Source organism: Fistularia commersonii, chromosome 35 (assembly GCF_037954325.1).
Source record: "Fistularia commersonii isolate RoL2024-O1a breed Wild chromosome 35, RoL_Fcom_v1.0, whole genome shotgun sequence".
Lineage (NCBI taxonomy): Eukaryota > Metazoa > Chordata > Actinopteri > Syngnathiformes > Fistulariidae > Fistularia > Fistularia commersonii.
Window position 1 is genome coordinate 3307561 of NC_141318.1, and position 26853 is coordinate 3334413.

General features: G+C 46.8%; 5 protein-coding genes and 1 long non-coding RNA gene across 9 annotated transcripts; 1 reads left to right on the forward strand and 5 right to left on the reverse strand.

Moving 5' to 3' along the window:
* Positions 1-509: 509 nt before the first annotated feature.
* slc25a10b (solute carrier family 25 member 10b) lies at positions 510-8391 on the reverse strand. Its single transcript, XM_086142860.1, has 11 exons — positions 7871-8391; positions 4406-4525; positions 3922-4036; positions 3452-3500; positions 3304-3345; positions 3171-3214; positions 3032-3102; positions 2356-2448; positions 2205-2282; positions 2066-2122; positions 510-1920 (listed from the first exon to the last, which is right to left on the reverse strand). The coding sequence occupies exons 1-11, from the start codon at positions 7958-7960 to the stop codon at positions 1819-1821; spliced, it is 861 nt and encodes a 286-aa protein (XP_085998986.1). The 5' UTR covers positions 7961-8391; the 3' UTR covers positions 510-1818.
* A 3144-nt stretch (positions 8392-11535) lies between these two features.
* Positions 11536-12675, reverse strand: LOC147213836 (claudin-4-like). Its single transcript, XM_086142861.1, has 2 exons — positions 11886-12675; positions 11536-11791 (listed from the first exon to the last, which is right to left on the reverse strand). The coding sequence occupies exons 1-2, from the start codon at positions 12539-12541 to the stop codon at positions 11671-11673; spliced, it is 777 nt and encodes a 258-aa protein (XP_085998987.1). The 5' UTR covers positions 12542-12675; the 3' UTR covers positions 11536-11670.
* Positions 12676-12955: 280 nt separating this feature from the next.
* Positions 12956-15654, reverse strand: LOC147213837 (GTPase IMAP family member 9-like). Its single transcript, XM_086142858.1, has 3 exons — positions 15529-15654; positions 15332-15403; positions 12956-14976 (listed from the first exon to the last, which is right to left on the reverse strand). The coding sequence occupies exons 1-3, from the start codon at positions 15536-15538 to the stop codon at positions 14045-14047; spliced, it is 1014 nt and encodes a 337-aa protein (XP_085998984.1). The 5' UTR covers positions 15539-15654; the 3' UTR covers positions 12956-14044.
* A 1432-nt stretch (positions 15655-17086) lies between these two features.
* On the reverse strand, positions 17087-21173 carry LOC147213838 (GTPase IMAP family member 7-like). Of its 3 annotated transcripts, none has more exons than XM_086142696.1 (3): positions 20995-21173; positions 19209-19290; positions 17087-18057 (listed from the first exon to the last, which is right to left on the reverse strand). In XM_086142696.1, exons 2-3 carry the CDS (start codon positions 19279-19281, stop codon positions 17204-17206), a joined length of 927 nt encoding a protein of 308 aa, XP_085998822.1. In that variant the 5' UTR covers positions 19282-19290; positions 20995-21173; the 3' UTR covers positions 17087-17203. The 3 variants fall into 3 exon arrangements, with proteins under 3 accessions (XP_085998822.1, XP_085998823.1, XP_085998821.1); XM_086142697.1 differs by lacking the exon at positions 20995-21173 and adding an exon at positions 20444-20460; XM_086142695.1 differs by lacking the exon at positions 20995-21173 and having other exon boundaries at positions 19209-19390.
* On the forward strand, positions 20383-23946 carry LOC147213839 (uncharacterized). Of its 2 annotated transcripts, none has more exons than XR_015104463.1 (4): positions 20383-20713; positions 21570-21858; positions 22383-22515; positions 23899-23946. It is a non-coding gene; the product is annotated as an uncharacterized LOC147213839 (long non-coding RNA). The 2 variants fall into 2 exon arrangements; XR_015104462.1 differs by having other exon boundaries at positions 21760-21858.
* LOC147213840 (GTPase IMAP family member 7-like) lies at positions 23333-25654 on the reverse strand. Its single transcript, XM_086142698.1, has 2 exons — positions 25490-25654; positions 23333-24308 (listed from the first exon to the last, which is right to left on the reverse strand). Exons 1-2 carry the CDS (start codon positions 25554-25556, stop codon positions 23455-23457), a joined length of 921 nt encoding a protein of 306 aa, XP_085998824.1. The 5' UTR covers positions 25557-25654; the 3' UTR covers positions 23333-23454.
* Between the last annotated feature and the right edge of the window lie 1199 nt (positions 25655-26853).

Consider the following 26853-nt stretch of genomic DNA (forward strand, 5'->3'; position numbering starts at 1 on the left):
ATCACAAGGTCGGCTGTCAATCACACAGAAACACCCGAACATTCAACTTCTTATTCACACCTACGGACGATCTTAAAGAGTCTTCGGTGGACCTGCTGAACGTTTTCGGAGTTTGGGAGGAAGAGAGAACCCAGGCAGGAACCAGAACAATAAAAATCCACAAAAATGGTAAATAGATGAAAATCAAGAAGCTTCAATCTCCTCAAGGAAGGATGTGGTGGCAGAAACAAAACCTGGTTTGTGTGTGTGTGTGTGTGTGTGCATGTGCAAGCACGGTGATCCGCGGCTCTTTCTCCATTGGTTTCGGCTCGGAGGAAAACAATCATCGGCTTCGGCTTCTTTCATCTCGCCGTTTTTTCTTCTATTTTTTTCCCACGCTCCTGAGCTGGGACGGCTGGCGGACGCGGCGAGCACGTGTGCGCCCAAAACCTTCTCCGACACTCGTCGCGGTGAGGGAGCTGGTTGCTAATCCTCCGTGGGCTTGTGAAAATAAATTGAGAACGTCAGAGTTTAGAATCCAGGAGAGGTTTATATATATTTAGAGAGAGAGAGAGAGAGAGAGAGCTCACAATGTTGACACATCTGGAGGAGACGAGGCTCCTCGGTGGATGCAGCTCTTCTTCGTTTCTCCAGGACGAAGGCGGCCCTGATTCAAGGGGGAAAAGCCTTCGCACGCCGCGATGAAACACAAACCCCCCAGGAGACGGGGGTCTTACAAGCGTGACGACGAAGACAAGCAGAAATCTTAATTTAAATTAGTATTTTAATTCAGAAATCATTAGAGGACCATCAAGCGCATCCCGGTCCCGTAACCTCTGACCTCCCAGTTTACCCTGGGACGTAAGCGCAAGGAAGGGGGTGCATGTGTCACAACACCGCCCCCTACTGGACAGACGCTGTAAGGCAAGGTGGTTGGCGTGGAGGATAAAAGGCTTTGCGGGTTAAATCACTGCATTGAGGTGAAGGATTCTTCTACGCCGTTCAGCGCTAATACTTTTAAAAGTAAAATTTTAAAATACTATCATTCCTCCTCGAAGTTAGTTTTTGCCACGCGATCGGTTCCGGAATAAAGTGCCTACCGAGACGGAGCAACCGGGATGAGAGGGACGCCACTTGCTTTTTCAAACTGCAGGAGTGAAGCGGGAAGAAAGAAAATGTTTAGATTCAGAGGCGCCCCCTCCCCCCGCTTCAACTCCGGTGATGGTCCCGGACTGGAATGGAGCAAAGTGTAAAATATTGGTAAAGCTTTGCGCTCAGGCAGTAGCAGATTTCCAGTTATTTAAAAAAAGAAAAACAGTTGCTTGGAGATGAAGGAAGAAGGCGGGGGGAATGGTTCAACGGTGAGGCGGCACGAACGATCAAGGCCACGCTGTGTTTGCTTTGCCAGAGAGTCCTCTTTCGGAGTTTCCTCCCATGAGTGTCGGGGCGGAGGGACCACGATCCGGAACGAGTCGAAGTCTGCGTACTGGCCTGCTGGTTGCCATGACGGCGGCGGAGTCGACGGAGTTTCATCGCTCACATTCATCCTTTCCGGACACATCTACGTTAGCGGCTAATAACATGATGGCTGCATCTCGAGAACTGAATTATTTCTAAGCGCTGATGTAATCAGTGTTTTTCACTGTCATTCCCTTATAGAGGTTAGATCTACCAACTAAAAAAAGGAGAAGAAGAAATGGTTTGGCTACCGGCTCAAACCGGAGGGAGGCAGAAGGAAAACAAGCTCCAGCTTTTTCCCTTCTTCTCTTAAAAACGGTTGCAGTCTGTGGACCTCACTGATGGCGACACGGGTGGGAGGAGCAGCGGCTACAGCGGCGATCAGCAGACGATGCGGATGCCGAAATATTTTTTGAGCTGCTCCAGGAAGATGAAGGTGAGCACGGTGTGGGGAATCAGCCGGATCCCAGCCGGAACGAGACCCTGCAACAGAGGGCGGCGCCAGGGTTAGCTCCTCGGGCCACGATTCAAAACGACAAACTCTGGCCGCGGCGAGCGACGTCAACAGGAAGTCGATCGACTGGGACTGGAAGTGGGATTACGGAAAAGGACCGGATAATTGGGCTACCTTGTAAAATGCCATGGGGCCCAGCTTGGCGGTTTCCTGCAGGCAGTGTCTCACACCCTGGGGAGATTTGAAAATAAAAGAGAGGGTAAGAGAGGATTTGGGAAATGGGAAAAGGAAGAGGAGAGCTGAATGCACTGACTGTGTATTCGCCCTTGGAGTTCATCAGCCTGGTCTTCAGCACGTCCAGGGGTTGGCACAGAAACGTGGCGCAGCCTCCCTGCAGGGGAGGAAGGGGGGGGAGGTTACAATTTCGCCGGCGTCACGCCAATTTAGAGCGGAGTCTTACTCACTGCGATGAAGCTGGAAAGGAAGTGTGTGAGTATGTTGTCCCCCATCAGCCCCGTGCCGAGCACCAGCTGCTTGGCCTGGTCGTAGCACGCCAGCTGGAGGGAGAAGGGAGGCGGAGTCAGCGGGAGGGCGAGGGTGCGGCCGGCTAACGCCGCGGTCGCGGCCCGTCGTCGCATCGTGAAACAAACCCGGCGCGCCTCATATCGCGACTGGCAGCCGCGTTGAGACCGGCTGTAATTACCTCGGTGACGCCGCCACTCCGTCACGCTAATTACTGAAGACCGGAAAAACAAACAACGCCATCTTTCACCGCCATCCAGACACTTCATTACAATTCTCCTGAGGTTTTCCTGAATGACGGCTTTGTCTGCCGCCATTTAAAGACATTCATTCATTCATTCATTATCCGCTCTTCTTATCCTGCTCACAGGGTCGGGAGGAACAGGAATCACAGCTGGCCGCACCGCAAGAGGCGACTTAAACTCGGCCTGGTCAGCTGTCAATCAGACAGAGACCGGTGTTGGACGGCGGGAGGAAGGCGAAGGAACCTGGAGAGAACCCAGGCAGGAGAACGCGCAGAACCGGATCAGCGCTGCGTTCTCTGCCGTGACAGTCGATGTGCATATTTTGGATCGTGGGGGTCTAAAGCCCGGGTCGACCGCGGGTCATGTGACTTGCCTGCCCGACGGTGACCAACGCCCCCCTGCTCGACGCCATGGTGGCCCCGGAGAACAGCCTCCTCACGCCCTCTGCGGGACGAGACAAACGGTCAGAGAAGGCTCGCCGCGGGCTCGCCGCAGGGCTCGACCGGACGCACCTTCTCTGAAGACCCTGAAGAGGCCGTCGATGGCGTGTTTATAGCTGCAAGACACAAGCACATGCCGGATTTGAGCTTTTTGGGCGTTTACCCGCGGGTGATATTTCAGCTGCCTGTCGGTTACCACACTCACTTCCTCCTCAGCTCCGCTGGCAGCTTCATGTCATTCTGCATCCTTAAAGCACAAACAAAAAAAAAAAAAATAGATCCGGTGAGACTTTTGATTTGATGACGAGATGCCATTTCTTTCTTTGACATTTTCCCCAAAGGGCGACACATACCTGACATTGACCAGGTCAGCCGGCGTGCCGACGAACCCGCCGGTGAAACCTGTGGACAGAGAGAGAGGACGCGTGATAGCGAACACACGCCGCCACACAATGCTGCACTAGTTTAATAACCCTCAGCAGCTCCTGTCCATATTAACTTATGTACTATTTCATGTCCATTTCAACTATATTTGGTGTTGCGTACTTTGTCCTCTACACATTCCTATCTGTAAATTATGTCCGTAATTTACTCCTGCTTGTACTCTACAACATTTAATGCACATAGCTCACTTTAAAATATGTTTATAGTACCCACCTGTAATGTACATACTATTAATTTATTTATTATAACTGTGCCCGCTGCTTTTTCTGACTTCTAGTTAGATGCTAAACTGCCTGTCTTTGCCCTGTATTTGTACAGGTATAATGACAATTATCTATCGGGTGCGCGCATTTCACGTTCAAGCCGTGCACGCTCTCACCTCCGAAGGCACCCAGCAGCACCTTTTGGTAGAAGGGCATGGGACCCTGGCTGGTGCTGCCCAGCATGTCCCGCACCGTCTCATAAATGGCGAACCTGGTGAGGGAATAGGACATCTGGGAGGGATGAGAAGGAGAAAAGAGGAGATTTGAGTCTCAGTCTCCACTCATTCAATTATTTTATTCTGAAAGGCTCTATGACATTTATAATTAAATCAGGCTAAAGGGAATCAGCTGAGAGAAAATGGCATGATGTTAATTACGCAGCCGTGGAACAGAGTGCAACGTGTTCATTCTGCACCCTGAACTAACCCGCTGGCTCCATCTGGAGGACCAGCATGAACACTACAGAGGAGCAGGGGTGAAAGGTGTGAGTAGGTCCGTCATGATTGACATCTGTGAGTTTATAATCAACCAAATGTACGAATTCAATGTCTCCTATGTTAACTCACTTCATGCCACCCAAAACACACACACACACACTACCTGTCTGCAAAGGGAGGCAGAGAGGCCGTTGTAAAGAGCCAACACCCCGTTGTTCTTCACCACATGGACAGCCATCCCCATCATCCTCTTCTTCACCTCCTGCTGCGTCTGCAGGTGAACCTGGAGAAAGAGAGCGAGAGGAGGACATATGAACAGTGCAGCCGATACGTCGATCTGAATTTGATACATTGATCGGATGATCAACACTAAGCATTTGAAGTGGGAAAAGGATATAAATATATGTATTCGTGTCTCATTTTATGAAAACCCTACTTACTTTTTGAAAAGCAGCTGATCAAACGCAGTTGGGATTTTTATTCATGTTGTGGTTTCAGTAATAGCTTTGTGTGGCGTAACTGTACATAGCAAATATTCATATATATATACACACATATATGCATTTTTTTAAAGTAATGATACAGCTGCACAGGCCCTGAGAGCTAATGCTAACAGGTAGCACTGCTTTCATGCTGCTGACTCCAAACCGACATTGGGTGAAATGTCCACAGATAGTAATGATTAAATACAAACAATCAGTGCATGAGGCACAAACTGGGACCGGTCATCGTCCGGTTCATTCCGGTTATCTCCAAACGTATTGCGCATCCAGATAACTGTCCTCAGAATGAAACTGAACGGGCATGTGCCGTCCGTGTTTGTACTCAGCTGGCTTGAGCTTGTCAGGCTGTCGTAAAATTCGGACCTTTGACCCCCCCATAACCCCTCGGCGTGATCAGTATTTGGCCACTGAGCGGTTTAAGCCGGAGTGTGTTTTGCGGTCTGGTTCAGGAGACTTAGAGGACACTCCTCTTCAGTGAACAGTGCGATAATCAGTGTGTCATGCGCTGATTGTGCGTCCAAACCATTTCAGCCCACACCTTATCAGAGGCGACACTGGGGCCCTTGACTCAGCGGCAACGCCTCTATCGCCTAGAGGGATTATGTTTAGATTACGATAAAATCCAGGGTTACGGCTCCTCCGTCTCCCTTATCAGCAGTTAGTTAAAGCAGGGGTTTATTCACATGGTGAACTGTCTGTACGAAATACAGATTTTGCCTCTTCGCTGCCCCACACACACACACACACACACACACACACACGGTCTGAAACTTCATGGTTTCGTCTGACAAGCCTTCAGAACCCTGCCGGTGCCAGACGGCCGCCATCAACTTGCCAGAAGGTGAGGAAAGGCAGGGCGAAGGCTGAGTTGTTTTTATATTAGCTAACCTTCGTTATTTGAAACGTGGGACTGGAACGGTGACTGACAGAGGTACGAAGACCGTGCGTCAGCCGTCTGCCTCTGTCAGCTCGGCGATGTTCGTGTCGGTGTCGGTTCGGAAAGGTGAAGACTCTGAAAGACTCTAATGAGGCCTGTAAAGGTGTTTTGGCAGAATGTTCTGTTGTCGCCGAGAAGTAAACATCCACCCTTTTGACATGAACCACTTTTTCCCGTTCTGTCACAAACAGGCGCTAGTTTGAAACTGCCATGAATGTTAATCATTTTCTCAAGTAGTGCAAAAAACATTTTCAAGGTCGCTATGACCTTGTCCTGCAAAATCCACTTATCCTCTAGGGTTCAATGTGATACTTCTGGTGTAGTTTTCTTTTTAAGTTTCATTACTTGTAGGTTATTTTGATTAAAAAAAAACCACCTTGCACACTTGCTAGTACCATAAATGAAAGAGCAGTGTTATGGTCGCCCTGCTGCCGAGTTATGGGCATGGCATTCTGACCCAGGCGAAGTCATGTGCCTCCAATCTGGGCCTTAATTTATAACGTCAGACAACTTGGCCTTTGCGTCGGGAACCTGGCAGGAGTGAGGTTTGTAACGTGACAGTCTTTATGACAGGCTTTATGAATGGACGACTGTCGTCGGGGTTGTGACTAAAACCGTTTCAAGTACGGTGGAAGATCACGTCGAGGGGGAGGAGGAAAAAAGGGAAACTCAAACGGCTCGTTACTGAGTGAAAAACCCTGTGGGCGAAAAAAGGGCATGTCATTCAACGCTTTAAACCCACATTTATTGCGGTCCCTGTTGTCTAATTAACTCTATTTTTATTTTTCCACTCCTGATTTTAAAGTAGGATAAGCAGAATCTTTCTTGAGCCAGTTTGATTTTTTTTTTTGTTTTGTTTTCCACGTGGCGCTGTTCAAATGATAAGCGCTCAGCAAACGCAGTCAAGGTACTACCATTATGCAATACCACTTTATTACATGCTACTACGAATGCAGGCAACTCCTGGCAGACGGATTGCAGTAGAAGTACATAAAAGAGCACATTCTGACTTAAAGGAAGCAATTACCAGCCTGCTCGCCATTATTACCCACCACATGACTTCCTGAGGGCCGCTTCTCCTGGTCAGGGTCATGTGATGGTCTTCAGTCCGAGCCAGAAACACTTATATGCAGAGACACAATAACATGCTGCCGTGCGGAGCGTGGCAAAGATTAACAAGAAGGAACAGGTCAAAATCCAGCAGTCCATGTGCACACACACGCACAGAAGCTAGTCAGATCAATGAGAAAAAAAAACAAAAAAATATTCACAACATGAACGAGTAAGAGAAGATAAAGATAATATAAACTTTATTGATCCTCATAGGGGAAATTCCTTTGTCACAGCAGCATAGCAGTCTTAAAGTAAAAAAAAAAAGCAAAAATAAATATGAATATAAATAGAAAGGCAGAAGATTGCAAGACAAAAAAAAAAATTCAAGAATAAATGGACAGCAGATAATAACACCAACAACAACAGGGAAAGGCACGGACATCATCTAGGGACGGTGAGGGTGAAAAATACACAACCAGTGCGCTGCATGTGGATCCATTCAGCGATTACGACATATGTGACGCCATAATCTGTCGCGGAACCGCTTAAAAAAAAAAGAGGATCTAGGTTATGATTCTGTGCTCGAACCCGGTCAAGTCTTCTGGGTGTTCCGAGCGAACGGCGGTCACGGGGGTGGAACCCATCGGAACACTACGGGACCGGCAGAACCGACAACGTGGTGTGTCGGTCTGCAGCAGGTTGCTCTCCCTCTTTCTCTCCCTCTTTCTCTCTCTCTTTCTCTCTCTTTCTCCCTCTCTTTCTCCCTCTCTGTCTGTCTGTCTGTCTACTGAGCAAAGCGGAAGTCAAATGTTCAACCACTGGGACGGATCGCAAACACGCTCCGGGTTCACATTTTAAGCCTAGCCGTTGCTGCAACTCCGTTTCCGCCCTGCACACATGGGCTCTCTCTTCACCGATCGACAACATCTGGGGTTATTTTCTTTTACAAATTTGCGCAAACGGGTGGGGCGCTGTCTCAATACTAATAAGGCCCGAAGGGTGGGTGTGCATTGCTCGCACCGGTAGATTCGAAACGGCGTAGCATATGGAACTGAACCACACACACGCACACACACACACATACACACACACACAAAGTGAACAGCTGCAAAGGGGGTGATTTACAACAGCTCACCTTCAGAAGATCCAGAGGATGCGTGCAGCAGGCGGCCCCGCAGGACGCCAGCCCCCCGAAGTACCAGCGTGACACTCGCTTCTCAGCCATGGCTCCGCGGCGTCGGCTCGCTTCCACCTCGTCCGAGGCGCCGACACGCTGATTGTTGGTGTGTGTGTGTGCGTGGAGAGGGGGGGCACGGGGATGGAGCCTGCGGTGAGTTGGACACGGATATCCTCCTTAATCTTCACGCATTCCGATAAGAATGTGCGCCGCACTACCGGGGTCTTTGGCTCCAGCTGCACCGCGCACACTCACGCCACATTCTTCTTTTTGTTGTGTGTGTGTGTGTCAGATGCGCGCTGCAGGAGGAGTTGCACAACGTAGCCAATTGTGACAGTGAACCGCGGAGCTGCCTACTGCCCCCCGGGGGCAGGGACTCAAAGGTCGGGGCTGCGGGGATGTGCAAACGCCGCGGAAGCCCCAGCGAGGCCGAGCACACACACGCACACACACACGCACACACACCCCCCACTCTCCGTTGCCACGCAATTTCGTGCTGTTTTTTTAAAGAGACACACACCGCTGGCTTCCAGCGTTTGCGGGAACGCGGTGACACTGTCTCTTTAAGAGGACATCGGCAGGCTCCGCCGGCGGTGCGCCCCGCTGAATTCCTCCGGGCTGTGAAGCCGACCCTGCTAGCGGGAGGTTAGCATCCACTGCGGACCGGATCATATGGAGGCTCCGGAGCTTCATTTGTTTCAAAAAAACACAACAAAATAAAAAGCTCCCCCTTCACCTCAAATGTTTTGGTTATTTAATGTGTTTTCATGAAGCTGTCATGGTTCAAACCTCTCAATGAAGCGTGCTAAATTCTTAGCATTATCTCGCCTTGCATGTTACCCCGGTTCGACACCACTCTCACTACTTAATTAGCATCCCATACAATTACTTTTACGAGGTGAAGTGCTTTAGCATGGGTGCTAACTAGCCAGGGTGCTAATACAGCCTGTATTTTTCTAACAAGCATATCTTCATTCGGCCAAATAATAACGTCGGAATTTGTTTAAAAATAGAAAAATTAAACCTTCCCCACTCGCTGCAATGAATTATTTTAATTTTAAAGTTAATTTAGTTGCTTATCTTTGACGTCATAATATTTCAAACTTCTCAACAAAAATGCTAATATCCTAGCATTAGCTTGCCTGTAGCTAATGTTTCACTGGAAACATCACACTCACTACTTCATAAGCATCCCCCATGATGTGCTAATGAGGTACATGGCTTAAGCATGGGTGCTAGCTGGACAGGACCCAACATTTTGCCAGTATTTTTACTTAAAATGTCTTCCTTATTTGGCCAAATATTAGCATCAGAAGGTGTTTTAAAAAAATAACCAAATAAAACCATCTCCACCAGCTATAATAAATAGTTGTGGTTTCCAAGTTCATTTAGTGCCTGTCTATGAAGTCGAAGTATTTCAAAACTTTCAACAAGGGATTCCTTCCAAAATCTTTTCGTAGCAACTGGACTTGATTTTTTTTCCCTTGAAGACGTTTCACCTGAGAGGCTTCTTCAGTTTGATTTTTCTAATTCCTTACCACGAGCTTACCTTGCCTGCAGTGAATGGTAAAGACCACAGAGAAGATCACCAGACTGCCTTATCTGCAGAGCATCCATCACCGCATTGTCCTCAACACAGCTACCTCCATCGCCAAGGATCACACACACCCCCAGTTAGAGGTAAAGAAGTGTGAAATATAAAACGACACAAGTAAAACAACTTGTTCCACCCCATGCCATCAGACTCATAAACAACTGACAGGACTCAATCATGTACTACCTGTGAACAACCTACACTTTACATCGCGCTCAGGCAGTGCTGGATGTAACTTAATTGTTTATTCACACTGTTTGCATACAACCTGCACCTGCACGTTCAAAGCTGCTCTCAACTTTAACTTGCACATCTTGCTAACACTGTTTACATTTCTGTGTACCGTTTACATTTCCCTGCTCTTTTTGCATTTCCCGTTACTGTTTGGATCTGGTTATACAAGTATGTTTATTGTTATTCATTTATTTATCTTTGACTATCTGGCTGCACTGTGGGTAGCAAAATAAGGATTTCATTGTATTCTGAATTTCACTTGCCAACAAAGTGGATAGCTGTATCATCGGTCAAATATTTTCTCGGTATATATTATATATTTTTTCTCAGCCGAATATTAGCATCGGACCGAATTATTAGAGCTGGAAAGACTATAAATGATTGGAAAAATATCAGCTTTTTCAGGGGCTCAATGCTTATAACCATCGCCAAGTATTCAAATATAACAAAGAAAAGCAACCTTTACTCGTCAATGACCAAGTGGAGAGAGATTGAAATCTATTATTATTGGTGTGGACACATTTAGAGAAGGAACAAAGCAAAGACATTAAATATTAACCCCTAAAAGGATATTTTGTGCTTTATCTGTTATTAACATTTCAGTGTCCATGCTTTTTGCTTTTTTTTCCTCTCAGCATCAGTACATATTACAGCTGGGAAAGTCAACATGTGAAAGGACATATATGTATATATATATATATATATATATATATATACATATAAAGAAAGAAAGTAGGTTATAGTAGGAGTACAACACCCTGTACAACCTCTGCTTTCTACTTACTGTTTACTGTCCCCTAGTGTTCAGTATCTGCTATCAACAAACATGTCTCAAATGTTTGGTGAAACGGGGCTATTTCAATTTGTGTAGCGAATAACTGAAATTTTTATTAAGAACTTGACAAAAAATAGAATCAAAGTGATGTAAAATGCATTGTTAATACGACTGCGACTTTGCATCAATCGCAGATGTTCTTTTGATTGACAGCCAATTTTTGTCCTGGTTACATTCAAGTTACATTTTTTTAAATTCCTACAAAAATGATGAGCAAAACAAACATTAATTATCAAATGTAGTTGAGAGGCATTCTTGTAAATGACATAGCCAAGTAAACATTACAAAATCACAGCAAATAAACATTTAAAATTAAATTTGTCGGAAAGTACACATAAACTTTATGCTGTATACAGCAATACATATAACACTGGTGCACTGTCCTACTTATCACAGAGCAACCACACACACACACACCTACACACACACACACATACACACACACACAGAGGCAGAGTGGAATTTTACAAATGCGGGTCAAACACATTAGTAACCATCTGAGATTGTCCCACAATTCATTTCAGCGCCCACGCTGAAGAGGAGCCGCTGAAACCGGTTCTCCGCTAGAAGCTTTCAGACAACTTTTGCCTCCAGAATCAATTCATTAAAATGGATTTAATGAAACGAGTTATACTTTTGACAAAAACACAGAAAACACGCCGTCCCCTCAAATGTCTTATGAGACCATCTTACACAAAAGATTTCCGCTTGATTCGCCTCTCCTCGGTGTGGGTTGTCTTTCACATCTTGCTAATACTGTTTACATTTCTAATACTGATTACATTTCTGTGTACTGTTTACATTTCCCTGCACAGTTTACATATGGCTATACCAGTATGTTTATTATTTTTTACTTGTTTATCACTACCTTTCTGGCTGCACTGCGGACGTCAAAATAAGGATTTCATTGCACAGGGGAAAATGTTTCCAGACTGTATACACGACAGTTTAACATTTTGAATCTCGAATCTTTTACACTGGAATTATAGTCAGACGGGTAAGTATGCACTACTTCGTTAGCATCCCTTGCTACTTGCTAATTAGGTGGATAGCCGCAGCGTTGGCGGAATATTTTCTCGATTCAGTTACATTTTTTCATCGGACCCCATTATTGAAGCTGGAAAGACAATAAATGATTGGAAAAATATCAACTCTGTCAGTTAAAGGGCCCACGCTGAAGAAGAGGTGCTGAAACAGTTTCTCCGCCAGAAGCTCCCTGAATCAATTCATAGAAATGGATTTAGTGAAACAAGTTATACTTTTGATAAAAATACAGAGCACGCCTCAAATGTCTGATAAGACCGTCTTACACAAAAGATTTTCCCACTTGCTTCGCCTCTCCACGGTGCGGGTTGTCTTTCACGCCTCGTCCCGATGTGGGCGGCGCTCTTCCTCCCGCGGCAGAAGAGCCGAGATGCAGGAGAGCGCCCCCGAGCATCAGGAGCACGCTGACCCCCCAGCCCAGGTACAGCGCCGGCCCCAGCTCTCTCTTTAGCGGCGCCGCGACATTGGGGTCGTAGAAGTCCCGGATGGTGGCGTAGGCGGTCCAGCAGATCGGGACCAGGTAGGCCAAGCCCGCCACCAGGAGGAGCACCCCCGCTATCCTGGCCAGCAGGGCCTTGGAGGCCTCCTTCCCTTCGCCCAAGCAGTGAGTGCACTTGGCCCCGACCACGCCGAGCAGCAGGGCCAGCAGGCACAGCAGCAGGGAGAGAACGGTGAGGCCCCTGGCGGCCTGGGCGGAGGTTGGCAGGGCCAGGGTGGAGTCGTAGGTCTTGCACTGGATGTGTCCCGTGGTCTGAGACAGACAGTTCATCCACAGGCCCTCCCAGAAGGCCTGGGCGATCACCAGCTCGCCACCGACGAACGCCGACACGCGCCACATGGGAGCGGCGCACACAAGCGCCCCGCCGACCCAACCCACCGCGGCCAGCACCAAGCCCAGGAGCTGGAGGCCCGTCGACGCCATGGCGACCGAACTGACTCAGATGATGATGGATTCCAGGAAGGCTCGGCGAGAGGATGTGGGGTGAAGACGAGTCCCCCTGTTCACCTCGGGGTCCCGTCTGGAAAAATGACAGCCTTTCGGCGCCTTCAGCTCACCCCCTGTCGCGACTCTTACTCACGTTTGGTGAACCGGCGCCGATTCGGGTTGCCGCCGCCGCCGGACGCTCGGTAAAAGAGGAGGGCGACGCGTCTCGATCCGGACTCGCTCCAGTGTGACCGGCCGGGGTCTTTGTCGGGGGGAGGTCATGAAAAAGGCAAGAACGTAGGAGGGCAGTCGTGTGTGATACTGCACACAGAACACTCACACACAGAAAGTTATGCAAATAAAACAAGGGTCACTTTGTTTTGGACACTGAGCGACACATGTTCACCACGATGGCACTCCTATGCTCTTTATTTTACTTTCATTCCTTATCAAATTTTCTATTCCATATATCACTGTTTTACATTTTTCTTTCTATAGATCTCTGTGGTAGAATTTAAGACTACAACTTACATATTACTCCACAGTTTGTGTTTTTAATCTTTGTGTATTTCAATATCACAGGGTTTTAGGGGGAAAAAGGAGACTCACGATTGAATTCAGTTCTCTGGTAAAGCAGGAAAATGTATTGTTGTTTGATTTTTGGGTCGACAGCACCTGCTAAACCCTGAGCGCAGTATAATCGTATAAATAATGACTGGATGAATGAATTTCATCAAATGCTTTCACATTTTTTTATTGTGCATGGGTTTTGCCGATTCAGCCAATCAGTATCCATCTATACATGTATTGTACTGTGTTTCCACATATATATTTGTGTGTGTGTGTGTATTATATGTATGTATTTATGCATTTGTGTATTTCTGTACATGAGTCTGCCTCTCACTTCCTAGTCAAACTGACCCGACTAGGGAACTGTTGGATGATTGACAGGTGACCGGTCACAGGTTAAGCCCCGCCTCTTCACACGGTTGCAACCGTTATCGGAACCTTCTTACTTTAAAAAAAAAATCCTAAAATGAAACCTTTCTAATGTTTCAACACATACTTTAGGTTTATTATCTATTGTCGTTTTATTTCTACGTGAGCTGCTGTTGTGTCGTCAGCCATGACGTTTCCTGTCTCGAAGACTATTTGTCGGCGACACTCAGCATTGTCTCTCGCTTCCTGCGGGGGGAGGGAGCCAGATAATGTTGCTAAAAACAAGATGAGGCAAACATTGTCTTAAATAACAACTCCTGTTGATTTGAGCAAATAATGCATTGCACAATGGATCATCGGGAATATTCAACTTGCGACGGCGGACAGGTATTCAAGTATGACACGTGGTGAGGCTTTTCTGTTCCAAGGAAACAGAGTCCGAGAGAAGAGGAGTGTCAGAAATGTGTCTTTACAATCAAATCAAGTCGCTTACGGTTTCGGAAAGCCCGCAAATTGCCGGCGTAGTTCTTCTGCTGTATTTCTGTGTCCGATACCGCAGCGTCACACTGGAATATTTGCTTTGGGTTTGCAGGTGACTCCTTTCCACAAACACGCCGCCACCACGCTGCACATCACGCCCAGGACCAGCACCGGCGCGCCGAGCGCCAGAGCGACGGTGGGTCCGGCGCCCACGGCGATGACCACGCCGGCGAGCACCAGCAGGACGGCCGCGGCCAGCGCCACGCGAATGTTCTTCCTCCGAACCCTTTTCTCCTTCTCCCTCTCCTTCTCTATCTTCTCCCTCTCGGCGTCCCACACTTTCCTTTCCTCCTCCTTCTTCTCCTCCTCCTCCTGCCGCCGCAGCTCCTCCTCCTCCCTCAGCTTCCTCTGGGCCTTCTCGTACATCTCGTTGGTGTAGTGCTTGCCCCCGTTGTCTTGTACCATTTCCTTGATCATGTTGATCAGCTCCGCCACCTGGACGCGGTCGCCGGCGTCGTTGTTGTTGAAGGCGTGGTACCTGCGGCCGAAGGTGATGGAGAGCCTGCGCAGCTCCTTGCACTCCTTCAGGGCGCTGTCGGCCTTACCCTGGTCTTTGCACGTGAAGAGCATGATGGTGTACATGGAGGCGTCGTCGCCGAAGTTGTCCTGGATCCACTTCACGGCGTTACGCTCCTCCTCGGTGAATCGCACGCCGAGCCGGATCACCAGCAGGAAGGCGTGGGGACCCGGCACCGACATCTTCACGCACTCCTCGATCCTGGATTTCAGCTCGTCCTCGGTGATGCCGGTGTCGAACAGGCCGGGCGTGTCGATCACCTGCACCGCCGTGCCCTCCACCTCGCCGCTCTCCGTCTCGCAGTGCTTGGTGACGGACACGGGGCTGGGGTCGGCCCTGAAGGCGACTCTTCCCAGGATGGTGTTCCCCGTGGCGCTCTTCCCCGACCCGGTCTTCCCCACCAGGACGATCCTCAGCCCCCCGGACAAATCCAGAGCTGCGACGACAAGCGGAGAACCCGCGGTGTAACCAATCAGGAGATTAAGAAAGAATTAAAAAGCACGAAGAGGAAGCGATGTTTAGCGAGACACTGAACCCCTAACTGATGCTGGTGGACGGTAGCCTACTGCTCATGGTTCATCCATAATGGCTGAATTGCAGAGAACGAATTTGTGTGTGTAAAGGATAAATAATTAGAAATCAGCCGCCAATGTGAGTTCACGTCACCGAAATCATTCCAACGTGAGAGATATTTAAATTTCCATTTTCCAGACCGACAAGTTGGCCCAGAGCGAATCGCGAATTACCATCTGCTTCATGATGTGTGAGCGTGTGAATGGAGAGAAACGTACCATCGAAGTTATAGAGACCACACCCATCAGACCGAGGCAGGGTCCTCGGCTTCTTTTCTCTCAGCGGTATCGCTGGAGGCCGCACGGAGGAGCATAGAGCAGGAAAAAGAAAAAAAAAAAAAACGACTCGTCAGCGGTGCCGTTTTCTGCGTTTTCCGCTCGTGTTTCAAAATCGCGGAGTCAGATCTCCGTCTTACCTTCGGCCATCGCTTTGGATCCGAGGTCGCCACCAAATCTGCGTGTCCGGGCCTGAAGGGTGGGAACGTCCTGACTCAATCCACTCGGCAGCCCCCGACCCTCACATTAGCTTTCCTCAGGGGCGAACTGCTCAAAAGCTGTGTGAAGAGAAGGGGTCGTGGTGGTGGTGGTGGTAGCAAGGGGGGGTTTCCTATTTCCTGGCATTGTCTCTGCGTGCGTCCCGGTGAGGGCTCTCAAGATCTCCTGTTTCTACCATCTAGAAATCAAACAGAATTTTTCAAAAAAAGGGAAACAACAGAGACAACGTTGTCCAAACTCTTCTGTTTGGAGTGTTTTTTTTTTTTAATTCTGAGAAAATAACATGGGTGGGTTGTTTGGAAAGGGGGATGGCGAGGGGGACCCGAACTATTCAATGACATCATATCCTGTCGGCGTCCGTTTCTGTCAGAGTGATGTCACCGTGAGTCAGAGCAGCCAATGGAGACGGTTGGGTCAATCTTGTTTCACAAAGGAAACACAGTTGTCATTAGCTTAGCATCCTGACCTGTGTTCATTTGTCTCAAACTGGGATGTATTTAGGATAGGATAGCATAGGATAGCATAGGATGGGATAGGATAGCATAGGATAGCATAGGATAGCATAGGATAGGATAGGATAGGATAGGATAGGAAAGGATAGGATAGGATAGGATAGGGTAGGATAGGGTAGTACTTTACTGAGCCCCATATGGGAAATTAATTTGTCACAGTGACGCAACAATAACAATCTCAATAAATATGAATATGAATATGAATATAAAAAGAAGAGACATGAATAGAAGAGACAAGTAACAAGTAATCGATAATAATGACAACAAGAAGGATAGCATAGACAACAGAATGACAACAACAAAAATAAGGATAAAAATAGATAACAGAATGACAACAAGGATAAAAATTATAAGTATTCTCGGTAAAATCCCATGTATTATTATTATTATTATTATTATTACTAGTGTTTCCCCTGTATGGAAATTTCTGCTCGACAGGTCGAGAAACCTGGGGAATGTCTCCTCCTGCTGGTCAAAACAAGAGCTCAAGTACCCTGGCGTCACTGGATGCCGATGACAATAAACTATCCATCCATCCAGTTTCAGCTACTTGCCTGGGGATTGGGCCACAGGGGCAGACCCAGACTTTCCTCTCTTGGCCACTTCTTCGCCAAGACAGATGCAGAGAGTCCACCGATCCACCTGTCGATATTCACTGAAAAACTTGGGACTCCTCCACTTGGAGTAGGATCTCATCCCTGATCCGCAAAGGGCACTCCACCTTTTCCCCGTTAGGAACCATGGCCAAAAGTTCAATAGGACCACATCAACTGTAAAAAGTGGAGACCAAATCCTGAGGCCAGAAAGCCGGATCTATTCAACACCCTCGATGAGAACGAGAATGCCAGGGGAATGTTGACCCCTTCTGGCCAAGAAAAGTACTTGGGTGCCCGAGCGTGGCTGGGTGCTGATCGTAAATGAACTCATGAAACATGTTTAAGGATAAAAACTCGCCTGACACGGTGGGAAATCTTCACATTCTCTTTAATCAGGTAGAAGCACGATATGGGATTAGTTCACTTATTCATTCATTTCCATGTAAATACAATTACTGATTTCTTTATACCTTTATACCAACATTTCTTTATGTTGAAGACGATTCTTCTTCTTGCCACCAACCCCTGAAATCATGAATAATATTCAAACAATCATTACCCTCTGTGAGTCCCAGATATACTCCACCCCCCATTGCCAAATAAGAAGCGTAGTACGCTCCACCAATTACCAGCCCCGTGGCGGCCAAAGCCATCTTTTTACAGTGAGACAACCGCTCTTCAAAGTCCTTGGTGTTCTGTTCCCTCTCCCGCCGTTCCTGTTCCTCCTTTATCAGTTTTTTCTGGGCCTCCTCATACATGGGGCTGGTGTAGTACTCGCCTCTGTTACCCTGCACCATGTCATCGATCTTCTCCAGGAGCTTGTAGACCTGGGCTCTGCTTCTTCGCCCGTCATTCGCTAGCGCGTGGTATCTCCCTCCACACTGGTTGACCAGCGTTTGCAGCTCTCTGCTCTCCGACAAGTACTCCTTCACTGATTTGCCTTTCAGCAAGTCGCTGTGCGTGAAGACGACGATGGTGAAGAGCGAAGCATCGGGACCAAAGTTGTCCTGGATCCACTTGACGGCCGCCTTCTCCTCCTGGGTGAACCTGGCCTTCAGGCTGATGACCAGCAGGAAGGCGTGGGGCCCGGGCACCGACAATTCGATGCACTTCTCCAGTTTGGCTTTCACCGCCTCCTCGTCTAGCCCTGGTGTGTCGATGATGGCCACCTTCCTCCCGTCAATGTTACCCTCCCCCTTGGAGCACTGTCTGGTGATGGATTGTGCAGACATGTCCTCCTGGAAGACCCTCTCTTCACCCAGGATGGTGTTCCCGGACGTGCTCTTCCCTGATCCTGTTTTCCCGATCATGATGATCCTCAGGTCTTCCTGCTTTGGAGGACCTGCGGATGATGAAAACTTCACAATAGACCAACAGGCATTTGGTGACACAGTCCTGAATGAGGCGGTGACCCCTTACCAGGTCGAGAACTGTTTACTTAAAAGCACTACAGAGAAAACCCACTCTGGTAGAGTTGTATCATAAAAGCATACATGAAGAAGGAGGACAAGACTAGGTGACACTCCTTAGACGTCCTCCTAGATTTTAGAACATTCAACAGAATGAACCGCCTGGGCTTTCTTATCTAAATGGTGTATGTCCTTGCAGGAGACAAGATTTTCAATACAGGAGAACCTTGACTTACAAGTGCCCCAACTTACAAGTTTTCCAAGATACGAGTCGTTGCTCAGTCCATGTTTTTCTTTATGATACGAGCTGAGACCTGAGTGAGGAGTGAGCGGGATGAGCGGCGTGACCACCTCTGTCCGTGAAGTGGCGTCATTCAACGCTGGTCGGGACAGTTTGTTTTATAAAGAGGAGCGGCTTCACTTCACCGCTACCTTAAGCTTAGCCATAAAGTTTAGCAAAGTGTGCTAGTTACATTTAGCAACACACCGTAGCATCAAGTGAGTAAAAAAATTTGTGATTGAGCAACAAATGAAAAAATTCCCCCAACCTCCTCAGCTTTCACCGGCATATTCATCCAATCTTCAAGGTAAATACACTAAATAAAAGCAGTTTATGTCTTTACATTCTCTTTTGTCATGTTTGATTATGTTTTCACACATTATCTATTATTTATACACAAAAAAAATTGGGTTTTTTAGGGACTGGAACAGAGTGATAGTATTTCAACTTCATTTTAATGGGTAAATTGAACTTAATACACGAGCAAACTTGAGTTAACAGTTTGGTCACAGAATGAGTTAAACTTGTAAATCCAGGTTCCGCTGTACATTGAATCCACTCAAAGTTGTTTATGTTACGTAATTAAACAGAAACACTCCTGTTTTGCTCTTACATTTATCCATCGAAATCCCCTGTTAAAGAGTCTTTTTAAAGTTGTTATCTGCATGTTATCAACACATCCAAATATTGGACATGGATTCGTCATGAGTAGTAATTAATCAACTGATATTTTTCATAGAGGGGAAAACACAAATATACCCAAAAAACCCAACAACCAGAGAATTTAATGGTGAATAATCGTACCTTTTTTGTCGCAAAGAGCGCTTTGGACAAATATTGTGACTGCAAGTGGCATCCAGAGCTTTCCGGCAAACATCTTTGCAATCTGAGATGAAAGAAATCAGATAAAAAAAGATTTTGAAAAATAATTCAAGTGGAATAAAACAGAGCCTTCAGAAGGTCTAATGACACTGAACAACTAAATGCCGATGATATGCTGAAGTATGATCAAGACAATACTGCATTTCAGAACTTGTTCCTCTGCTTTAGACCCGCACACGCACACCCCAGACACACACCACAACATTCCTTCGCTCTAGTTTCTTTTTCCCGGTAAAGGTTACCCGAAACCAGGGCAGCCCAGAATTGGATGGGGAAACAGAGCCGTCCAGAACCAGACAGGTGCCAGAAGAGTGATGGGGAGATGGAACGAGTAGTTCTAAGAGCTGACAAATGGGGAAAGTGGGAGAGAACGCAGACTACAAGAGGTGACCCTTGTGGACCACAGAGTTGCAGAGATTGGTAAAGGTGAAGTGAGGAGGGCATTGAGCAGGATGTAGGGTGAAAAGGCAGTTGGTCCTCATGATATGCCTGTGGACGTACGGAACTGTACAGAAGAAGCGGAAGTAGAGATTCTGATCGTTCGCCCGGCCTGAGGAGTGGAGGAGAAGTGTGCTGTTTGCCATTTTTAAGAACAAGGTGACAAGACCTGTGTGGAGTTGCCTAATGGTTTGCCGTGGTTTTTCAGTTCATTTCAATGGGGAAATTTAATTTGACATACGAGCAAATTGAGTTAGAAGCTCGGTCACGGAACGAATTAAACCCATAAGTCGAGGTAGCAACATATATTTATATATTGTGTCCCCTCAGTCCATGAGCCATGCTCTGGGACAACTCTCATTCCTTGACTTTTCTCAGGGTTCACACCATGAGGGTTCCCTGAGGAGACTTGTAAGTTCCAAACATATGGGGAAGTGATATTGCAGATCTTTCCCCCAAATTTAGCTGGATTTGAAGGTTTATAATTCAGGGATTTCAAAACGTCGATCGCGATCTGCCAGACGATCACAAACGTAATACTGGTAGATCGCATGACATTAAAAAAAAAAAAAGTCAGCCTATCACCCATCCCGTTACTTGATTGATATACAGGGCAGCCAATCAGATAACATCTTATTTGTTCTGCCCCAGAGATCACTGCATGTGCACAAACAACGGCATCAAGTGCAACAAAACTAATAAGCTAGTCAGCAAGTTACCTCCAATTTTTAACCCTCGTTTTTTTTCTCTTAAACTTGAGTAAGGGTAGTGGGGGAGATGGAACAAGTAAGAAGACAGAAACTTGTTACTTTCATACGGAATTGGAAGAGGACCTTTTTTCACGATGACATTTTCAAAGTGCGTTCGCCTCATCTGCCGGTCTAACATCGCAATAACCAAAGAAGGGTAATGTGGAGCTGCATTTTCGGACCGTTCATGGAAAATACGACACGGCCATCCCGCCGAAAAGCCAGCTGAGAAAGAGAAAGGTGAAGAAACTCATTTTATAAGTAGCTCACATGCTGAAAAAGTGTGAGCACCCCCTGGTTAATATATTACCGAAAGGGGCACAGTGGAGGTGCCCTAACATTCCGTGTGTAATGTAAGTTATCGTCAACGAGTCGCGAGTTGCAGGAAATTTTTCATATCGGTTTTCGTTTCTTAAAAAAATGCAAAACAGGTCCCCACAGATCCCGAGCACCGCGCAACTGTTAAATCCATCCCAAGCTGTTTGCGCAAAGTTATTAACGCACATCTTTAATGATCGTACCTTTTTGGAGATTGCTGCAAAGAGCCATTTGGCCGCAAATTGTGGCCTCAAAGAGCATTCCTTCAAACACGGTTTGGATTTTTTCTGGAAAAAAAAGGAGGAAAATAACAAAAAAAGAGAAAAACTTCACTTTAAGGCTGCGGGGCGCCGAGAGCACAAGCCACCGCCTCCTCTCAGTCTTGTTTCGCAGACAAACCGGAACCTAAACCAGCGGAGCCGGAAATGGAGATTGGGAAATAGAGACATCCAGTGGCGGGAGATGAAAACTGCAGTTCAAACGAAACCGTAGATGCTTTTGCATCTGTACATTTCCTTTGCTCAGTTACTTTGACTAGTTTTCAGATGTGTCTTCAGCAGTGAAATAACCCCTAAAGCCATTCTTTCCTGTCCAACTAAAGCAAACACTTGCTAAAGTGCGGGTTTTTGTTGTTTTTTTTGGAAGCAGGTGCCTGCTTTGTTTGTCTGTCCTTGTGCGCACACAGACACAAACACCTAACAATGTGTTCCACTCTCAAATGGCGTGACAAGTTTTGTATTTACTCACAAACCATTTGATTGGCCCCGCTGCCGGACAGGCGAAGAACCTCGCCACCCCGTGTTTGCAGAGTGAGGAGGAGGGAAGTGATGAAGAGACAATCACAACTTCATCAGTGACACCCTGAAAAACAAAGTGAACACACATCTCACACAAATCCCACCTGAAAGCAAGGACAGATGCTTCGACCATGTCTGTTTATGTCTTTTTGTGTCCTTCATCACCATCAGAGTTGCAGACAAAGCCTGAGCATTGCAGGTTTCATCTGAAGAAGAGCAGTCACGAAGAGCAAAGATGGGAGGGGGCGGTGCAAGCATCGTGTTTCGGAGGTTGGTATGTGTGTGTGTGTGTGTGTGTGTGTGTGTGTGTGTGTGTGTCTGTGTGTGTGTGTGTGTGTGTGTGTGTGTGTGTGTGTGTGTGTCTGTGTGCAGGCTTGAATGCAGTGGTCAGAGGGACAATCATTTTAGTACGTTTAAAATGTACCCCCGGGAACGCATCACATGACGACAAAGGGATGCCCAACTCTGTACTTTTCCACTGACACCCCCCGCGCTTAATCGATCACACACCCCAAGTGCCCAAATTCCAAGGGTGTGTTAAACAAGTCCTTATCAGGAAGTAAACCTGACCATTTGGGCAAAGGTATAAAATGACTGTGCCCCCTCACCTGCACGTTTGACTGGACGCGTCTCAGTGGCTGTCCAGAGAGGGTGAACCATCCTCCATTCGTCACATTTGTTCTGGCCCGGGAATTCTCATAAGTTCACTTCTAAATTTTCAAATAAATCACTCATTGCTTGATCAGTTCCTGACCATTGTGACTTTTTTCCCTGAATGAAATCTGAACACACAGGAGCCACAAAAACAGACAAATGGGTGACCCCGACGTGATCCTCAAATGATGTGATTTTTCAGCGGGATATAAGAAGGCTTCAAGGTATTCGAGGACGGAACCCGTCGATTCCAAACGGCCAACGCAACTAAAGGTAAGCGGTTTCCTTTTCCAAAAACTGCAATTGTATACATAAACTTCTGGAATTGACGAGTGACCGTCATCTGATCCAAAGTAGAGCCTGAAATTGAGAAATAAATAAAATGGAGTTGGAAAATTAATCAGATAAAAGACAAAGTGACAAAGAGGAACTGGTCGCATATGAATTGATTTGGAAATTAGAAAAAGTTACCAGAAAAGCCAGAAAAAAAAGACAAAAAGAATTAAAGAACCTAGAAAAGCGAGGACTGAGTCCGAGACCAGTTGAGATCAAGAGAATCTCTGAGACACTGGCAAGAAAGTACAGTGGGGGTTTTACAGCTCCACCTAACAGGGCAAGCGTGATCGCTCCGTGTCGACTGTTGGTGTTCAAAAAGCCGGAGAAAGACAAAAAATAATACACAGAAAATATCAGATAGACAAAAAAAAAACAATAAAATATCAGAAAGACAAATAACAATAAAATATCAGAAAGAAAAAAAAAATAAACAGAATATATCAGAAAGATAAAAAATGATAAAATACCAGAAAGAAAAAAAAATAAGGAAACCACATATATATATATTTTTTTTTAAACGAAACCCGTCAACTGCTGCCATCGACCCGCCACAGCTGGAGTCGAGGTCAGCAGCACAGCGTACACAGTGTTGACAGTAGAATGCTTCCCCATCCTGAGCCGCCAGACGGTGGACCAAAACCTCCAAAAGCCGTCCAGAATTCCTTCTCCGTGGCCTCACTGAACACCTCCCACGCCCGAGCTAATAACCCATTTAAACAAATAGGAAAATTGGAAATAGGGCTGACACAATGAGAAATTTTTACGCTCTCTTTAATGAGGTTGAGGCAGTGATAGAAGGTTGATTCCCTTCCTGACTAATTTCCATGTAATCACAATCAGTCCCTCATCCCTGCTTCTCGCCGGCGGCCCCTGAAATTATGAAAAATATTCCTTCACGCACTCATAACCTTCTGTGAGTCCCAGATATACTCCACCCCCCATTGCCAAATAAGAAGCGTAGTACGCTCCACCAGTTAACAGTCCCGTGGCGACCAAAGCCATCTTTTTACAGTGAGAGATCCGCTCGTCAAAGTCTTTTATTTTCTGTTCCCTCTCCCGCCGTTCCAGTTCCACCTCCTGCTTCTTCCTTCGTTTCTCCTCTTCCTGTTTTTTCTGGGCCTTCTCATACATGGGGCTGGTGTAGTACTCGCCTCTGTTACCCTGCACCATGCTATCGATCTTCTCCAGGAGCTCGTAGACCTGGGCTCTGCTACTCTGCCCGTCATTCGCCAGCGCGTGGTATCTCCCACTGCACTGGTTGACCAGCGTTTGCAGCTCTCTGCTCTCCGACAAGTACTCCTTCACTGATTTGCCTTTCAGCAAGTCGCTGTGCGTGAAGACGACGATGGTGAAGAGCGAAGCATCGGGACCAAAGTTGTCCTGGATCCACTTGACGGCCGCCTTCTCCTCCTGGGTGAACCTGGCCTTCAGGCTGATGACCAGCAGGAAGGCGTGGGGCCCGGGCACCGACAATTCGATGCACTTCTCCAGTTTCGCTTTCACCGCCTCCTCGTCTAGCTGGGTGTCAAACAGCCCTGGTGTGTCGATGATGGCCACCTTCCTCCCGTCGATGTTACCCTCCCCCCTGGAGCACTGTCTGGTGATGGATTGTGCCGACATGGCCTCCTGGAAGACCCTCTCTTCACCCAGGATGGTGTTCCCGGACGCGCTCTTCCCTGATCCCGTTTTCCCGATCATGATGATCCTCAGGTCTTTCTGCTTTGGAGGACCTGCGGATGATGAAAAGTTTTGGTGACAGAGTCCTGAATTAGGCGCTGACCCCGAATGAGGTCGAGAACTGTTTAGATAAATAGTGTTACTGTTTACTCGGGTAAAATTGCGTCATAAAAGCAGACATGCAGCTGGAGGACGGGACTAGATGACCCTCCTTCTAGTTTTCAGAATATTCACCAGTAGGAACAGCCTAGGCTTTCTTATTAAAATGTCAAATTTTCTTGCGGGAGAAAATATTTTAATAGACGAGCCCCTGACATGGGTGAAAAGTAGTATTTCTTTACATTCTTTGTCATGTTTGATTAAAAAAAAAAAAACATTATTTGTTATTTATAAACAACAAAAAACTGGGGTGTTTTTTCTTTCCAGAGACTGGAACAGAGTGATAGCATTTGCACTTCATTTTAATGGGTAGTTAATGGGTAGCTAGTTTCAGAACATTCACCAATAGGAACAGCCTTGGTTTATTATCTAAATGTCCAATTTTCTTGCCAGAGAAAATACTTTCAATACATTAACCCTTACACGGATGAAAATAGAAATAGGATTAATAAAACCATTTTATTTCGTTACCCTCTATATGGTTACTGTTATTATTGTGGAGGTTCTCAGTCATCCAGGTCATGGTGAATTATTATTTTTATGAATAGTAGTAGTCATACATTAACTATTATTTATAAATCAAATTCTTATCTAAATTCACAAAGCACATCAAATTAGCTGTAGTTTTTGTGGGGCTAAATAGGAGTAACTGCATTTCAATTCATGTCAAATTTAATGTGACATACGAGCAAATTGAGTTCAATGTCGGTCACGGAACGAAGTAAAGTCGTAAGTCGAGGTGGGAGTAGACTCGTAAGTTCCAAACATATGGGGAAGTGATATTGCAGACCTTTTTGCCAAATTTTGCTGGATTCGAGGGTTTATATTCTGCCGAAAGGCGCACAGTGGAGGCACCCTGACATCCTGTGTGTGATTTAAAATGTGCTCATGAGCGTGTGAGTCATTGTCAACGAGTCGGGAGTTGAAGGAAATTATTCATTTCGGTTTTCTTAAGAAAAATGCAAAACAGGTCCCCACAGATCCCGAGCACCATGCAAGGGTTAAATCCACCCCGAGCTTTTTAGTGCAAAGTTATTAACACACATATGGAGAAGTAGATTTTAAATGACCGTACCTTTATGGAGATTGCTGCAAAGAGCGATTTGGCCGCAAATTGCGGCCGCAAGGAGAATCCTCAGCATTCCTACAAACACGATCCAGATTTTTTGGGAAAAAATAAGAAAAACTTCACTTCGAGACTGCGGGGCGCCGAGAGCATAAACCAACGCCTCCCACTAGTTTCGTTTTCCCCAAAAAACGGAACCGAAACCATCGGAGCCGGAAAGGGAGATTGGGAAATAGAGACGTCCAGCGGTGGGAGATGGAAACTGCAGCTCAAACGAAACCATAGATGCTTTTGCATCTTCAGTTTTCCTTTGCCCACTTACTTTCTGTCTGGTTTTTGGATGTGACATTTCCCCCAAAGCCATTATTTCCTGTCCAGCTAAAGCAAACACTTGCTAAAGTGTCGGGTTTTTGTTGTTTTTTCGAAAGCAGGTGCTCGCTTTGTTTGTCTGACGCAAAAAAACTACCATTGTGTTTCACTGTCATCAAATGGCGTGACAAGTTTTGTGTTTACTCACCCCCACAGCCCGGCCAGCTGCTGTGAACAAACCGTTTGATTGGCCTCGCTGACAGGCGGGCGCACGAACCTTGCAACCCCGTGTTTGCAAAGTGAGGAGGAGGGAAGTGATGAAAAGACAATCACACCTTCATCAGTGACACCCCGAAAAAAAAAAAGAAGTGTACACACATCTCACACGAATCCCACCTGAAAGCAAGGACAGATGCTTCGACCCCGTCTGTTTATATCTGTTTATGTCTGTTTATGTCCTTCATCACCATCAGAGCTGCAGACAAAGCCTGAGCATTGCAGGTTTCATCTGAGCTGCAGCTGAAGAAGAGCAGTCACGAAGGGCAAAGATGGGAGGGGGCGGTGCATTGTGTTTCAGAGGTGTGTGTGTGTGTGTGTTGTGTGTGTGTGTGCGCAGGTTTGAATGCAGGGGTCAGAGGGACAGAGCGGCACAGTACTGCCCGTGAATCCTCTTCACGTGCAAACAGAAGCCGAACCGTTTGTTTTCAGGTGTTTGTGCGTGCTTGAAAAGTGAAAAGCGTCAGCTCACGTGCTGGGAAGTTTACGAGGGAAAGAAAGTGATGGCCGTTTCCCCGCAATGTGAACTTTAGCGCACGTGAGGCCACGGGAGGCACGGTGGACGGGGAGGACACACCGAACCACTGCCATGGTGGTATCCATTGGTTACCAGTGGTTACCATGGCAGGACATGCCAGACTTCACCACAAATTTCACTGATTCATAATTGTTTTTTTTTCACTTTTCAATGTTCTCTTCTCAGATGGGGCAGACGCCTCTCTGCCTCATCTGGAGCCCATGTTTAGTCAGCGTTTACCTCCGTGCGCTTCCTACACTTGACACGTCAG

Bases quoted from the DNA above. Each gene is read 5' to 3' on its own strand.
- slc25a10b (XM_086142860.1), bottom strand. From the start codon at position 7,960: ATGGCTGAGAAGCGAGTGTCACGCTGGTACTTCGGGGGGCTGGCGTCC. The intron at 3,501-3,921 runs GTGAGAGCGTGC...CTCTGTCCACAG, and splicing joins GCTGCTGGGTGCCTTCGGAG to GTTTCACCGGCGGGTTCGTC. The intron at 2,123-2,204 runs GTCAGTGCATTC...AAATCTCCCCAG, and splicing joins ACTCCAAGGGCGAATACACA to GGTGTGAGACACTGCCTGCA.
- LOC147213836 (XM_086142861.1), bottom strand. From the start codon at position 12,541: ATGGCGTCGACGGGCCTCCAGCTCCTGGGCTTGGTGCTGGCCGCGGTG. The intron at 11,792-11,885 runs GTAAGACGGTCT...GAATTGATTCAG, and splicing joins CAAGTGGGAAAATCTTTTGT to GGAGCTTCTGGCGGAGAAAC.
- LOC147213837 (XM_086142858.1), bottom strand. The intron at 14,977-15,331 runs GTACGTTTCTCT...TTGTCGTCGCAG, and splicing joins TGGTCTCTATAACTTCGATG to CTCTGGATTTGTCCGGGGGG.
- LOC147213838 (XM_086142696.1), bottom strand. From the start codon at position 19,281: ATGTTTGCCGGAAAGCTCTGGATGCCACTTGCAGTCACAATATTTGTC. The intron at 18,058-19,208 runs GTACGATTATTC...CATCATCCGCAG, and splicing joins CGCTCTTTGCGACAAAAAAG to GTCCTCCAAAGCAGGAAGAC.
- LOC147213840 (XM_086142698.1), bottom strand. From the start codon at position 25,556: ATGCTGAGGATTCTCCTTGCGGCCGCAATTTGCGGCCAAATCGCTCTT. The intron at 24,309-25,489 runs GTACGGTCATTT...CATCATCCGCAG, and splicing joins TTGCAGCAATCTCCATAAAG to GTCCTCCAAAGCAGAAAGAC.